At 35.8% G+C, this 16,023-nt stretch overlaps 1 protein-coding gene across 1 annotated transcript in view; it reads left to right on the forward strand.

Annotated features, from left to right (window-relative positions):
• Positions 1–15,546, forward strand: part of BCKDHB (branched chain keto acid dehydrogenase E1 subunit beta) — a 120,089-nt gene extending 104,543 nt beyond the window's left edge. The window contains exons 10-11 of the mRNA XM_034061240.1: positions 10,493–10,645; positions 15,209–15,546. Of these exons, the coding sequence (XP_033917131.1) occupies positions 10,493–10,633 (141 nt within the window). The 3' untranslated portion in view covers positions 10,634–10,645; positions 15,209–15,546. The remainder of the gene's footprint in view (positions 1–10,492; positions 10,646–15,208) is intronic.
• The last annotated feature ends 477 nt before the right edge of the window (positions 15,547–16,023 follow it).

Consider the following 16,023-nt stretch of genomic DNA (forward strand, 5'->3'; position numbering starts at 1 on the left):
CTATATTTCTGTTCTTAAATGTTGCTGGATATTTCACAGGTCCCATGCATTTGTTTTTATATGTGCAGTTCATTGACTCTTCAAAATGAAGTCAATAATTTTAAATTGTTAATTCTGGGAAAAGATAAATAAAATTTCATAGTCTCTGAAATATATTATTCCTGTTCTTCATTTTGAGACCAGCTTTTCCATTAGCATATGCGATTGTACTGGGTAGATAGTTTCATTAAACAGTTTAAAATGAAAGTACATTATTAGCAGCACATTTCTTGGTCTTTTGTAACAGACTTGCATTAACTTTTAATAGCTGGAAAAATTAATAAAGTGTTAATTTTTTATTACCTTAGACCTTTTGTTTGGTTTTAATTTTTTGTCGTTGTTGCGTTTTGGTTTTTATTGGTTTATTGCACTTTTTCTGTATGATAGAATAGTAATGTAGCTGGTTTGTTTAAAGAGTCATTTAGGAAACACAGTAAAAGGTGATCAAAAGTATATATATAAAAATACATCTCTAGAAGAGAAGCTAATAATTATAAGAAAGTTTGGCATAACCTGGTATAAAAATGTAAAGGTTTGTGATAAAGTAGTTCTTCATGCTTTTTAAGTCAGTCTGTACCCAAAAGCTGAGTCTCCAGTATGGTACATTCAGTGTTTCTGAGTATTTTTTTTTAATAAACCTTTATACTTTCTGTAAATCCTCATTACATTTCCCTCCATTCAATGTTTTTTTCTTTTTCTTCTGTAAAATTTGCTTCTCTGTACTCTCCAGCCAGTGTTTTCTAACAGTTACTTTTGCCTTTAAATGAGAGAATATTTAATATTAGTTAAAGCTTTACACTAGAGCTCTTCTACCTGTGGGTTTGAATCATCAAGCAGCTTCCTATAAACTGAATGCTTAAGTAAAATGGCAGCTTCATTTAAGGAATACACAATAAGATCCTTTCTACAGCTGTTTCAAGTAATCTAATGATTTCCCTCTGCTCCAAGTCCATTTCACAAAGACCATAATGTTAAAAGATGCTGTGGAAAAAACCTAGATAAACCCCAACCTTTTCATGGGTGGACAAAAATATTTCCTTTGTACTTGCCTCTCCCTGGTGCCTGGCCAAGGTGAGGGTTTGTGCTGGGGAAGCATTTGGTGATGGTCAGTCAGAGTGACAGCGTCGTTCTCACTGTGCTTGTCCCAGAGTGCTTTGGTATAAAATGGGAAATATGCTGGTTTAAAATCTTTAATAACAGGAGCTGAAATTGTGTTTCCTTTGAAGTTCATTAGTATGTGTTGAGTGAAGTACTTCTGTGAGGATTTTACTGTGCCAGATACGTATATTGAAAAGGCTGTCTTTGCAGGAATCTCTCAGCTGCCTAAACAGCTGTAAAAATAAAAATACCCCTCATTGCTATTAAAACTCTTAGCAGCAAATCCTTCCTGTCACTGCTGGCATGCTGTGCTTAACCAGGAGATGTTTTTGCAAAATACTTATTTAAGTAAGTAGAGTGGTAGGTGATAAATGATGATCTAGAAGTTTAAATCTGATTATATTGCTAGGATATTTCTAGGTTTGTGATTAAAAGGTGTAGTATGTAATTAGAAGGAGGATAATCCTCACTTTATCATCTTAACAAGTATTTATTCTATTGCTCATTCGTGCAGAAAAATGACTTGTGATCTGCAAACAGTTTCTCATAAGAATAATTTTATGCAGGCACATTAGCTCCATTGTTTTCACTTAGATTATTGTCTGTGTTAATGTATGTGTAACAGTTTGCAGGATCATTAACTGAACAGATGAGTTAGTAATGCCATGTAACAAAATAAAGCAAGTATCTTCAGATATTCATGGGTCTGGGAATTAATTCAAACTGTCTGTGAGGCTTAGGGCATGCTTTTAGAAAACATGTGGGTCCCAGTGCAAACAATCATAACTGATGCTTCAAGAAATTATGGTAAACTTGGAATATCCTACAGAATAACATAATTTGTAGTGAATGTGCTCTAAGGTTGTTTGCTACTCTAAAAAGATAAATAACTTTGAAAATAAAAAGATAAATAACTATTTGAAGATTTTTGTCATATTTTGGGGATATAATGTATAGCATAAATCAGTAGGAAATACCTTGGATAGTTTCAGATATCATGTAGGAATGATTGCTTAGAAAAAAACAGTATTTCTCATACTTGCAGAGAAAAGATGGGAAGTGATCACCTAGTGGATTACAATTAAATATCAAAAACCCTACTTTCCAGAGAGTGTTGTTATGATTTGTTTAAGGCAATTGTGTATTCTAGCAACCTGGAAGTCCTGTTTTATTCCCTGGAGCATATCCATCTTGTGCCAGGTTTGAGTTTTTTGTGGAGAAGAAAGATGCTGGCTGCTGCCCCTCATCCCTAAATAATACAAATGATAAATTTACTGGGAAGAAATTGATTCTGAATTAAATATATTGCAGTTCTGATCCCAGAATTCCACCAGGCTGGATTTAAATTGTGTAAAATTTTCATGGAAAGTTGTTGTAGCCTTTTGAATAAGACATAGGATGAGAGAGAATTAAAATTACTTTTTATTTGTTTGCCTCCTTTTGTGGGAAGCATAAGCTCTTTGACATAAACAGAATGGGGTTTTTGTTTGTTTTTTGCTTTTTTGTTTGTAAGTACCTTGAGGATGCAGTGCTGATTTTTTTTTTGCCACCAAGAAAATTAAGCCACTGACCAAGGCTTTAATCACAACAGTTTCAAGTTAATATTGTTGCTGTGAACGTTTGTTGGTGTAGTTGTGTTATAAGCTTGATGAAGAAATTTGACAAGTCGTATCAGTCTTGCATTGGGTTGTTAAACCCAATGTTTGTGAAGCTGAAATGAAAATTGAAGGCAATCTTCAAACCCATGTATGAATGAGAACTTTTGTTCATTTTTTTATGATACTTATATTTGACTTCATTTATAAATAATTGCTTTATGTGATTTAGTTCTATAAAGACAATAATTACCATTAATTGCTTTTTAGTGGTAACAAGCCATTGGATTACACTTCCCCAAATTGCTTCTTTATTTTTTTGATTGCTGATGCATTTTTAAAGTAAAAATATTATCTGTTTTTGCAACTGCAAGATAAATAGTTTTAGCAGTAAACTATTTCTTTATATTTGACAAGATATGAATTATGCAAGTTCACAGAACTGGTAACAAATAAAATCTCATTATAAGTTGTGCTGAGTTCTAAAGGATTGTTTTAAAGTGATCTTGAAAAGGAGAAAACTCTATGGTAAAAGTTAAACACTTACATCCAACTGGAGAGTTCTCTGAGGAAAAATTGTATCACTATTGTAACTATCAGGAAAAGATTTATAAAAGTATTTTAAAATGAAAATGGCTAAGCTGTTGGAAAAAAATGTTCCCGCTAAATATATATATCTATATATCTATATATCTCAACTTGAAAATATTTCATGGGTGGATAGTACTTAAATAGCTCATAAAAATGACTGTTCGTAGGAATGTAACATGTATATGTTGTCAAAGCAAATTATGTTTAAAATTTGTAGCATTTAGTGCTTGCAGCTGTCCAGGAAAGCACTGTACTACAATTCAGACATGAAAACTGCAGAAGTTTGACTTTTCTCGTATTGAAACTATTCAAACTAGACTTTTGGTTGTTTCTGTAGTCTTTTTTTAAATTTTCTTTTATTTTTTATTTTTTTAACAGAAACCAAAGGAAAAGACCTTTAATCTGTATCTAGTGTCAGGTTTATTGCATGAAATCCACCTTTTATAAAGTGGGAGATGATCAGCTACCTCTTTGGAAAGTTTGTTGTGAGAACAGTTATCTAAGCTTTGGCTTAAAAAATAGTTTTTGTTGTAATGGAGAACGTTATGCTTAGTATTAAGCTATAGTGCATTCACCTCATTCTTGCAATAGTAGGTAATCTACAGTTAAAAATCCACACGGTGAAGTAATACATAACATAAATGTAACAGGGACCTGCAAAGTGATACAGAATAAGTTTGAAGCTCACACTTTAATTTATGACAACATAAATCAGAACAAAGATATCAGAAAGTGAAACTCCAATGTAATAAGAGTTTTCTCTGTGAAAAATTGTTCAAATATATATATAGTTTTTTAAATTTTAGAATCTGTAGATTAAATGGCAAAATTCAAAGTTCAAATTGGCAGAAACCACAATTAAATTAAACCTTTGCAAATAGGCACTAAGTTCCTGGGTTTAAGTTTTGTAGCTATTGTCAGCAGTGAAATAAATGGTCTTGCCTGAAAAATGTTCCTACAGTTTTCCTTGTGTAATGGACCTGATGTTTTGTGGTTTTGTTATAGCAGCTAAAATACCAAAAGATTTAGTAAAATTTTTATCAAACTCTACCTATTCATGTTAGTCTTTAAAATTGACTTTTTGTTTGTCATCTTACAGAAAGTAAGTTCCCGTGCTGAAAAAAAGAAGTTGCAAAATCAGTGTTCTCATGTAGCAGCTCTGAAGTCATATGATATTATTGTAGCTCTGAATTTGTTTGAGAACCTGTAGGGCAGCAAAATAAAAATAGCACAGAATATACCCCTGGGACAAAAAATGTTTCAGGAAGAATTGATTTTTAAAGGAAAGTTTTCTCCCCTTAGGAAGTACTATGCAGAGCAGTAGAATTTAAAAATAAAAACCATTTCATTTTTACTGATTTTAAGCCATGTCAGTCAGAGAGGAAAAATGAAATAGATCCAAAAGATACAGAAATAAATAGAATAAGACCAAAATAAGGGCAAAATACCAGTTAGGTAGTGTCCTTCTTGCTAGCTGCACATTAAATAGTCTCATTTATGGGTACTTACAAAGTGTTTGCATATGGAGGTTTTTTACTGTGAATATAGAATGATAGAGATTATCTTCAGAGGAAGGACAGTCTGGAGGAATAAACTCTCTTTTCTTACTGGCTAGATGCCTAAAAGCACTTCCCCTAAACTGCAGACCAGATTGCTTTATTTTGATACGCGTTGCAGAAGGATGAGTAATGTTTTCTTTCAGTAGTGCCTGGTGGTGGATTTGTTTTCTTATTTTGTCCTTTTTGTACAATTGTGTATCTCTATGAATGCCTGCAATTCTCAGTTGTATTTTTTAAGAGTTTTACACTCAGAACTCTGACGTAGCAATGAGTACCTGAATCTCTGAGTGAATTATACATATAAATAAAGCAAAAATAAACTTGGATAATGTTCTCCATGTTAGCATGCTAGAATATTATAATTCGGGGAAATAGAGGAAGTATACCCAGTACTAGAGGATGCATTTCAAATGCGACCATGCAGTGCTTAAGAAGTCCTTGATTTTTAGCATCTATTCTAAAAATCGAGGCATAAGATTATTTTGAAGTGGTGTGTGTGACTGATTGCTATAAATTTCAAGAACAGATTTTTGGTGGGACTTGTGCTCTTAAGCTGTTTGAAAAGTCTTCCCAAATGTATGTTAAATATCAAACATTTAGGTGAAATAGTGTGACCAATTAAAATGCCTTTATAGAATATAATATTTTCCATGAAGTGTAGAGGGAAACTGAGCCAAATTAAGGTAATTGGCAAAGTTTATATTGAGTAACTGAGGCCAGAATTTGACCTCTTCAGTTAGGAGGCAGTAAGATCAACAATTTAATGCCTTGTTTTGTTTTTTGTTTTATTTTTTTTTAATTAAGACAATTTAGATATATTAGATTATTAACTGTACCTGTTCTTTTCTAAGCATTTTTTTTTCTAACAAAACAGTAATTTTTTTATTTCTGTTGAATTTTGAAAGTTTGTGGATATTCTACTAAATAAGTGTGACTTTTTCATACTGATTTTCAAAACTGAATTTAAAATATTTAGTCTGAATTAGAAATCCCATCCTTACTACTTTAATTTTAAAACCATTTAATTTTCAAGTTTTTTTCCTAGGGCCTTTCCTTGAAAGATGTTAGATTGTTTAAGCATGTAATCTGAAACATACAGGGACTTACTGAAGACTGTAAGCTTCCACTCCTTTATTGTGCAAGAGTGCTTTGGGCCAGTACCAGCCCTTATGTGCCCAAGTAGTATGGAGTAAATCCACTTAAATTGAAATTTTGATTTTTTATCACTCTCTTAAATACTGTGGTAGACTTGTTCTGAAAGTTTGGACAAGGGATGTCTGGCCAATGTCTGTCTTCAGAAGAGCTTGATGTGGTGTGTTTAATATTCTCAGTACTGTTTTTCTACAGTGTAGGTGTACAGGTGTTAAAAATCTGGCACTGCAATGCGTACAGCAGATGTGGCAGTATCGTATTTGGGATGAAGTGGATTCTTGTTACTCCTGCAGTCTTTTAGCAGCAGGTGTGAACAAAAATCTGTGTAAGACAAGCTGTTTGATGAGCTCATCACTTAGCTGCTTTTCAAGCTTAAAAAGGAAAAAAACTTAGAAATACTTCCATAGATTAATATCTTTTTTATGTTAGGGTATAAACCTTATAAAAACATGATTTTTCAAAGTCTAATGCCATCTAATGAAGAGTGTAATCTTGTTTGCTCAGATGATGGTTCTTAATGCCATCAAGCAGGCAGTTTCAAATTCCGTAACTCTGAAAATATGTTTGGTTTGATTTGAAGGACACAACTGACTAAAATGTCCCATAAGCTAAAACTGACACCAGAGTTAAATCAAACCGTCATGAACTGATAAACTTTTTAGTTGTTTTTTAAACAAAATTGGCTCCAAACATAAATGGAGATAGCTTCAAGCAAAGACCTCAGTCCTACAAAAGACTTGCTGCATACTTAGATGCATCCAAAGCATGTCTAGTGAAATAGTAGTATCTTCTATCAGACCACCTTACATGATAAAAAAAAGAAGGATTTCCCTCTGAATCATCTAATTAAGATATTTCTTTAAGTTTGTTTTCTATGTGTTCAAGGCCAGGTTGGACAGAGCCTTAGGTGACATGGTTTAGTGTGAGATGTCCCTGCCCATGGCAGGGGGGTTGGAACTGGATGATCTTCAGTTCCTTTCCAATCCTAACTATTCTATGATTCTATGTCTCCTTATATGTAAAATGTGTGCATTTGTGAATTTTTTTTTTTTTTGTTGAGGACCAAATACTTAGCATGTGGCAGGAGTATCAGTGTGTTTCTGTGAGAAAACAGACCTATCCTACTGTTAGCATGGTGAAAGTCATAAAAACGTTAGCTTTATTATGTTTTGAACAAGAACCAGGATGGCAATGTTAAGAGTTTGCCATGCTCTAGCAAGATCAAGACTTTTTACTTCTATATTATAAAATAAAAATGCCTTTTCTTGATTGTTTTTGAATTATTTTTGCATTATGATTTTATTGCTACTCTATTAAAAACCCCCAAGTCTTAGATGCTTTTATTCTTTGCAATTTGCTCTTATCGATATTCTCACAATTATTTTCAGTAAAACTAAATTTATTGTCAACTGAATCATCTTCATTTTGCTAGGCATGAAGCATTTCTGTTGTTATTGTGGTCATTGAGAGACTTACTCCAATAAGTTCCATAACCAACACACCATCTGACCCAAACCTGCGTTTGTAAATGTATGTGTCAATAATCTCACAATCCTTTGCATAATAGCATATACATTTGTGTAGGATTTATTTATGAATTTAGGTATGGCTGGTAACTTAAAAAATGCATTGTAAGATGATCTTACAATGGTGAGAATAGACTAGATGATTTTGGCAGTCCCTTCTAACCCAAACCATTCTATGATTCTGTGATGGTAGAATCTAAAAATCTAAAACCTGTAAGCAGTTTATTCAGTGTATTGTTATACAAATGTTGTTACTTTGCTAGGAATACTACTTTTTCCATGATAAGCTACTGCAATGTGAAATTCTGTGCGAGACATTATTAGAGTCACCTGGGTATGAATCTCTCTGAAACTCTGTTGACTTCAGTCAGGTAATGTGCAAGCAGAGAGGTATTTGACTGGTGGCTTGGGTCTATTTTTTCTGTCTCTGAAGAATTTGATAATATTTTATAAAAATATAAAAAATATTTATTGCACTCATACAGTGCAATAGCTTAGTTAAAAATCTGCGAACGCACCCCCCCTTATCTCCAAAATGGTAATAGTAAAACAGTTATGTTTGTATATGTACACACAGAGAATAGCTCAGACTGCAGAGGTTTTCCACCTTTATCAGGCTGTCATTCTTGGATGGTGCATGACAACACAACACTGTTCATCCCAGCTTCACTCTCTGACTCCCTCACTGAGGTAAAGGAGTCTACATGACTCCCTGGAATCTGTACAAGTTCCAAAGCAATAGGGGTATGCTTAAAGTGAAAGCTGTTGCTGAGTTTTAAAACCACAGAAGGGTTTGCTTGTAACAGCTGGTTTGTGTTCTTGAGGAGAGAAAAGTATTAAATGGAGCTTTGGAAAGTCTTATGACTCACTTTTTACTCTGAATTAACTATATTAGTAATAGAATTACTAAATATGCGTGCTTGCAACTATTCTATATGTCTTGGGTTTACCAGCTGAGATTTATATTTACAGCCAAGCCTGGGGTCTCATTCAAGGGTGTATAGCACCCCACCTGCCAGTCACGGCTGACATTTCTCTGCTGTTTTGGCTGCTGAAGATGCAGTGCTGCTGTCGGCACAGATGGCCAGTGCATGGGGAATAGTGCAATAAATATTTTCAGTGAAACTAATGAACTTTCTCTCTAAGTGTCATTTGGGATGAGCTTTTATCACAGATCTGGGTATGATGTAAACCAAAGGTCTATCTTAGGCAGTGGTACTGTGTTGGGTGCTCTGAAACAGCAATAGTTGTAAGGCTATGGGTCTAGAATATACTTACATGCTTTGTTGTAATGAAACTTCACAGATGGTCAGGACAGTCAGTTTAGGGATGGTACGAAAACTACTGCTTTGTTTTATTGGGTAGTCACAGCATGGGAACCAAGGATTGATTAGTATGACAAGTATCCTTGCTAGTAGGCTATAGAAGGACATAATGATCTACCTCATGGGCAGGTAAAGAGTTAATGCACTCTACAGCATTTTGCGCTAATGTGAATCTTTCACTTTACAAAGAAAAGCAAAGGAGTACCTGAAAATGGAGCTCAAAAAGTCTTTTGTTTGCTTGTATTTTTACCTCAGACCTATTCAGACTCTCAGGTTTTCCAGGTGAATTAGTTCACAATTAAATGTAATGATACTGTACATAATCACACATCTTCTTGGACTTGCAGGAATCTTGTAGATTTCTGTCTTACAGAAATATGCCACTTTGCAATGCACCAAAGTGGTAGCTGGAGCAAAAGGTTATAATCTCAGTGTGTTATGAGTACCTTCTATGCTGCCAAATACTGTATATAAAGCACAGTAAGTTAGACTTGGGCTGCCATGGACTGCAAGGCACGTGCATTCAAAACAGTTCATCAGTCTGAGAAAATACTTAGCACTTTGCTGCAGAAAAGCATAGCTCTTTGTGGCCCTGGTTTGCCTTGTGGACCGAGTGGAAAAGGACTGGTAGATAATCCTTCACCTTCTGTTTTGCTGAGCCAAGCACAGGGGAAGTTGGCCAGGATGTCTCAGTTGCTGCAGTCCATAAAGGAGAGGCCATGTTTTGCCTCTTCATTTGTCTGCTCTGGAAAGCAAATATGTATGTTAAACATATGGGGAGAAAAGGTGCTTATAATTAGCATCACCATCAGTTTGATCTGGCAAAATTATTTCTGTATCTACTTGCAGATTTTCATGGTCTGTGACTCTAATACTTGACAGTAGGAAGATTGAAAAGTCACTATTTATTTGGTTATTAAAGCTTGTAATATTGCACATGTTTCCGTAGGTTACTTTCAGATTAATATGGCGCATTTGTAATATTTTGTGTCCTACTAGGTCAAGTAATGAAACTCTCACAGTAATTACCAAATCTGATCTCCAAATAGAACACAAATTGAGGGGTTTTGTGCACAGCATGGATTTGACTCAAGGGTGGAGATGCAGAAATCCACTTGAGTTCAAATTCATAATTTCTTAACTGCTTAATGCTTCTCAAACAGTCTCAATAATCTAAGGTTCAAAAAAGTTTGATTCTGATGTTCATGTATCCAAGAAATAATATTTAATCTTAGATAATGTAATTTTTCTGTAAGTTTCAAAGTGGCACAGGAAAGAAACTCTTACTCCTTTGTTCCTAAAATATTTGTTTCTTGGCAGCATGTGTCTGGATGTATAGCAGATGTACTAAATATACCCTGCATATGATTTAATGTAGTGCACATGTAGAAAATGAAAATAACATTAGTACAAGTTGTTATTTTAATATGGACCTTTAGGCAAAAGGAAACGCTGTTCTGGTCTGGACTACTTATGCTGTGATATAAATAGAAGGTTTGAGTTGCCAGGACTGTCAGTCTGGCGAAGTTCATTTGACCTCAATTTGTGATGCAAGACTCCTGAAAATAATGGCCTCTCTAACATTTGTTCTGTGTTTCTGTTAATAGGAGGAATGCTTTTTGAATTTAGAAGCTCCTATTTCAAGAGTATGTGGCTATGACACTCCTTTCCCTCACATCTTTGAGCCTTTCTACATCCCAGACAAATGGAAATGCTATGATGCTATTCTAAAAATGATTAACTACTGAACAGTACTACAGGTGAGAAATAATGTCCTATACTCACAGTTTGCCTGTAAGGGTTCTATCAGAGAGACTGTAAGGTCTGAGGATGACTGTAAGGTCTCGGGATAAAGTGCTACTTTTTTAGTCAGTTATAACAAGAATTGCCTCTTACGTCTTCAGTCTTAAAGGTGTCTGAAAATTTTTATGTAGTGCATTGAAGTCAGTGTTTAAAATTAATTGCCTTGCTTAATCAGTCTGAAAATTAAGTGTCTTGTACCCTGAGATGTGAAAAGAGAGTGGGGTGAAAGTAATGCAGTGAACACCTATTCACCTATAACACAAGACTTACAGTTACTTCATAGGCAAATAATAGTGTTAAATCTTATAATTTTTCACTCTTCAGGGTGGCCTGTAGTCCTGTGGGTTATTAATAAGGCCCACTTTACACCAAATACAGGCACTGCACTGCAAGCATACACAGAGCAATAAAAATACACAAAGTATTGGTAGTATCTTACTGCTCTGTTAAAATAAAATTATAAGGCTTCCATGTGATACTTATTCTAAAAGTATTTTTTCTTTATAATTGTTTCTGTAATTTGATCATGCTTGCAGTTTTCTGTGTGCCGAGCACTTCAGGCACCACTCCTGTGAACTAATACATATTGTTATTACATGACTAACAGTCTGTAACATCGTTTTCCTTTATTTCATTGTAATATAATACTAAGTAGCATTAGACTGTGCCGTGGCCAACTGGGACTTAGTGTTATGCATTGCTGTGGAAGAACTTCTGGTGTCTAATGACCAAGCTTTAACGATTAGGAAATACGTCAATACATTTTATTCTCTACTTCCTTTAATTAAATGAATCAAGTAGCCTAGTTTTTGTGATTGAGCCTTGATGAGTCATGTTTCTCTGAACTAAAAAGACAACGTGAAACCAACAGGCCTGTTTTCCTTTGGAATGAGGAGATCAGGGGGTTTTTAGCTGTTGACACTGAAGATGGGAGATCCAAGGTGGGCCCTGCATTACAGGTGCCCTCTATTTTACCTATACATTAAGCTGTGAACTAAGTTTAAGGCCAGGAATAGAAAGAAGATTGTCAAGTGACAGTTGTTCTTGCCTTTGTGTTGAAGTAAACTCGTTAAACATTTATTTTCTTTTTTTGTTTGGCACCTCTGTAATAAATTCAGTGAAGCTTTCCTAAAGAGAATGGTTTGTATCTGCTCTTTGAGGTGAGTTACTAGGCCTTTCTAGGTAGCCACTGATCTGCCCTTTCCAATGCAAACTGAAGGACCAAATATTCTTACCTCTGTGTAAGAAAGGGGAGCCAAACTGAGGATATTTGGTGGTTCAAAGACCCATTTTAAGTGGGTCCTGGGATTGCATTGAATTTGTACATAGAATCATAGAATAGTTAGGGTTGGAAAGGACCTTAAGATCATCTAGTTCCAACCCCCCTGCCATGGGCAGGGACACCCCACACTAAACCATATCGCCCAAGGCTTCATTCAACCTGGCCTTGAACACTGCCAGGGATAGAGCATTCACAACCTCCCTGGACAACCCATTCCAGTGCCTCACCACCCTAACAGTAAAGAATTTCTTCCTTATATCCAATCTAAACCTCTGCTGTTTAAGTTTCAACCCATTACCCCTTGTCCTATCACTACAGTCCCTAACGAATAGTTCCTCACCAGCATCCCCGTGGCCCCCTTCAAATACAGGAAGGCTGCTATGAGGTCTCCACGCAGCCTTCTCTTCTCCAGGCTGAACAGCCCCAACTGGCCACAGATGCTTTGGGGTGTCCTGCTCCTGCATTGACTTATCCACAGGTCACAGTCCCTTTGACTTGATTCACACTGGAGTTCCAACCTGTCCAGTACAGCATCACAGGAACAGTGGTGATGCCCTGGCCACACAGCAGTACAGCAAGCAGTGAAAATAAAAGGCAGCCACTAACAAGTACTAGATCCCACAGCATGCACAGGAGCCTGCCAATTAATAGCTAAACAGGAGTAACAGCCATAAATTCCATATGACACATTACAATCAAACCTGCCATCTTGAGCTCTTTGAGCCCATGCTGGGCTCCAAAAACGACTGTCATGGTTTAAATCAGTGAGCAACTAAGCATCATGCAGCTGTGTTCACTCACTCTACCCCAGTGGGATGGGAACGGGAATCAGAAGGGTAAAAGTGGGAAAACTCATTAGTTGGGATAAAGATGGTTTAATAAGTAAAGCAAAGGCCATGCACACAAAGCAAACCAAGGAATTCATTCACCACTTCCCATGGGCAGGCTGGTGATCAGCCATCTCCAGGAAAGCAGGGCTTCATCATGCCTAATCTGCCCTCTTCTTTCCTGCTTCCTTCTTCTTCTCTCAACGTTATATGCAGTGATAAGATTCCCTTTCTCCCCTTGTTACTGGATAATACCAAGTTGTATAATGTTTCATGGACTGCCACTGTTTGAACATCCTGTACAGTCCTGGAAACAAGTTCTAGATGCATGGTTATGCTAATTACAAACTTATTTTTGCCAGTTACAATTCTTTAAGTTATTTGTTGTATTGAAATCTTTCTGTCCTTATTCACACAAGTGTTTCTCATTTAATAGAGAATACAGTTGCATCTCCTTTAAAAAAGAAAAGAGTAAAACTCTGGCTGTATGTACAAACATACCTTGTACCCAAAAAGGTTCCTGTCAGGCACCTGAATTAACTTACTGCTTTGCGTCTAAGGTTAATGCGGGGTTTCAAGCTGGATGCTACAGTCAATCATTTCTAAAGTTAGCCTTATTATCTTAATGTGCATCTGGTTTTATTCAATCTGTGTTGACAGTGTCTCACACATGCTTAGTTGCTTGTCTTGAGGCTGACAGTATAAATGAATTTCCTGCTCAAAGACAGTGTTTGACAATGCATACTATACCTCACCAGTGAGACAGGCAAGAGCAGAATCTGTATCTTTCAGCAGCTTCTTAGCTATTAAGATTTACATCTCTGTTAGCTATAAGAGAAATAGCTTCCAGGTAGGCAGCTGTGTTCCGGATACTTCTTTGTAGTTGGAAAAAAAAAATAAGAGAGAAGAAGCAGTGAGATTAGAATGGATATACATGTCCTGGAGAGATGGAACAGTGGCTGTTTATCTGGGGAGGGATGGGGTGAAGATAAATGAAGAAACAGAAGAAAAGAGCCATAACTTTTATAAAATATACTCCTGGGACACAGAAATTTATTGAGGGGTGGCTGTAGCATCAAATATTAAATAGCCAAGTGCTGTCCTGTTACCTTTTACAGCTTTTTCTACCACATTTGCATATTGTGCTTTCCTGTCAAATTCTGAATTCTGGCAGTCCCTGCCAGGTGATGATTTACCTCCATGAGATTGTGTGTGTTTGTAGAGACACCGTTACCATTACAAATTTGGTCTCTAAAAATACAAAGTTATCACATCAAACCTTGTTATGGAACTATTTTACAGAAAGTTTAATCTGGTGCTTAAAGGTTAGGCAATGTTAGGGGATGGTAGGGTGTTGTTTTAAATTGTTTTTTCTTTCCAATAATGTATTTGAAGTTGTATTTCAACATGCTACACAGTTTGCTCAAAACTAGTGTTTCAGTTGGGAGAGACTTGCAAATGACAGCAGTGCTTTCCCTTTCTCAACCAGTAAGTTGTGCTAGGAAATGGGAAGCGACCTGAGAGATAATTTGGTTAATAATTGTTTGTTCTTTACACTCCAAATTACCAAGCATGGCTTTATACAGGTAACTCAAGGTACAGGAAAAACATAATTGTTCTCCCTGTTTGGTAAATAAAATATGAGAGACCGTGCAAGATCATTTGGTTTTAACCCAGCAATCAGGTTTTTTTTCAGCACAGAATCTCAAGCGTGGCAAGCTAGACTGCTTGCCTTTTGCAATGTGCTGTCTGTAACCCAATAGAATAAACAACCTCCCGTGGCTTGAGTAGGACACAGCATTCCTGGTTTATAATGTTTTCCTCCTGGACGGTGAAAATTATGCAAATTGCCAGTGAATCATGTCTTATTCACAAGCAGTGAGTCGTCCAGATATAAGACTCTATTAATGCTACGAATTAGTCTGTTAATATGCCCACTAAAGGTCTGTACTTGTATACAAGCCTTGATGAGAACTCATGCAAGATCAGGAATAATTAAATTAACTTAAAAAAAAGCTCTAAATAGGAAATGTATTGACTATAGGTTTTTTACAAGACCCCTCTTCACTGTAACAGTGGATTGATAGTGTATTTAGTAGAGCTGTAACGAAACAACATAGCAGAGTGGGATGGAAGACATCATCAAGTTTTTGCATAAATGGTGGTAGTTAGAGTTGTCTTCACAGTACAGCATTTGTAATTTCTGTGTGTCTACCCTAGCAGCTTTAAAAATGTAATATAATTTTTAATATATGTAAGTAATTATTTTGTTGTAATTCAAAGACCTTGAGGTTAAGAGAAAATTATAAATGTAAAAAGTAAGATCGGAATGGAGGGCACTGTGTGTTTAAGTTGTGGATATTATTTTCAGCCTTAAGATTTGTCATTTATTTTGTCATCTTCTTCTGCAGAGATGAGACCAACAGGGAAATACAGAAGTTGCCTTCAGAACTCTTGACACTTTACTCAGATCTTTCAGGTTTGGAATTCACATAGCAGACTGTTTTCTCTGAACTCAACTATCCTTAATATTCATCTTGACTATTCTTCAGAAAGTTCAAATCTTCCTTAATTATGAAATCAGTGTTGGGCAGGTGATTGCTCTAAGAAATAGTTTCAGATGTATTTAAAGATATTCCAGATATCATATGAATGTTGCACATTGCCATGTTTCACTAGGTTACATCTCTAGAATTCACTGTGTAAATACTGGAAGCAGGATTTTATTGAATAAAACATATCATGCGCATGTTGTCTCTTGGTTTTGTTACTGTTTTGGAAAACCTGAAGAAGTTATTTAAATGTGACTGTATTTTCAACAAAATAGGCAGCCAGAGCAGCTTGTGTGTCTGGTCTGACAGAAACCTTCTTTAACCACCGTCATTAACTGTGTCTAAGTTGAGTGGCTTCATGTAAAATATCACCAAATACTGATTTTCCTTTCTGCAAGGGAAATGAAAACTCAGTTTGTCTTGCAAAGGGATGAAATATTCTTTTTGCAGTGGTGCTGTTGGTGAGAGCCTCCATTGGTACATCTTTTCTGCAGTATCTTTTTCAAAAGTATGTTTAATCTAGATATAGAATGTGTGCTGCTAAGCAGCTGTGCAAAATGTGCCAGTTTGTTGAGGAAAGGTAACAGTACTATAGCATATGCATGCCAGTTGTGGGAGAAGAGGCAGTGCACATTCATTTTCTGTTGGTGAGGACACAGAAATACAAAATTACC

The sequence above is a fragment of the Melopsittacus undulatus genome, chromosome 3 (genome assembly GCF_012275295.1).
Source record: "Melopsittacus undulatus isolate bMelUnd1 chromosome 3, bMelUnd1.mat.Z, whole genome shotgun sequence".
Taxonomy (NCBI): domain Eukaryota; kingdom Metazoa; phylum Chordata; class Aves; order Psittaciformes; family Psittaculidae; genus Melopsittacus; species Melopsittacus undulatus.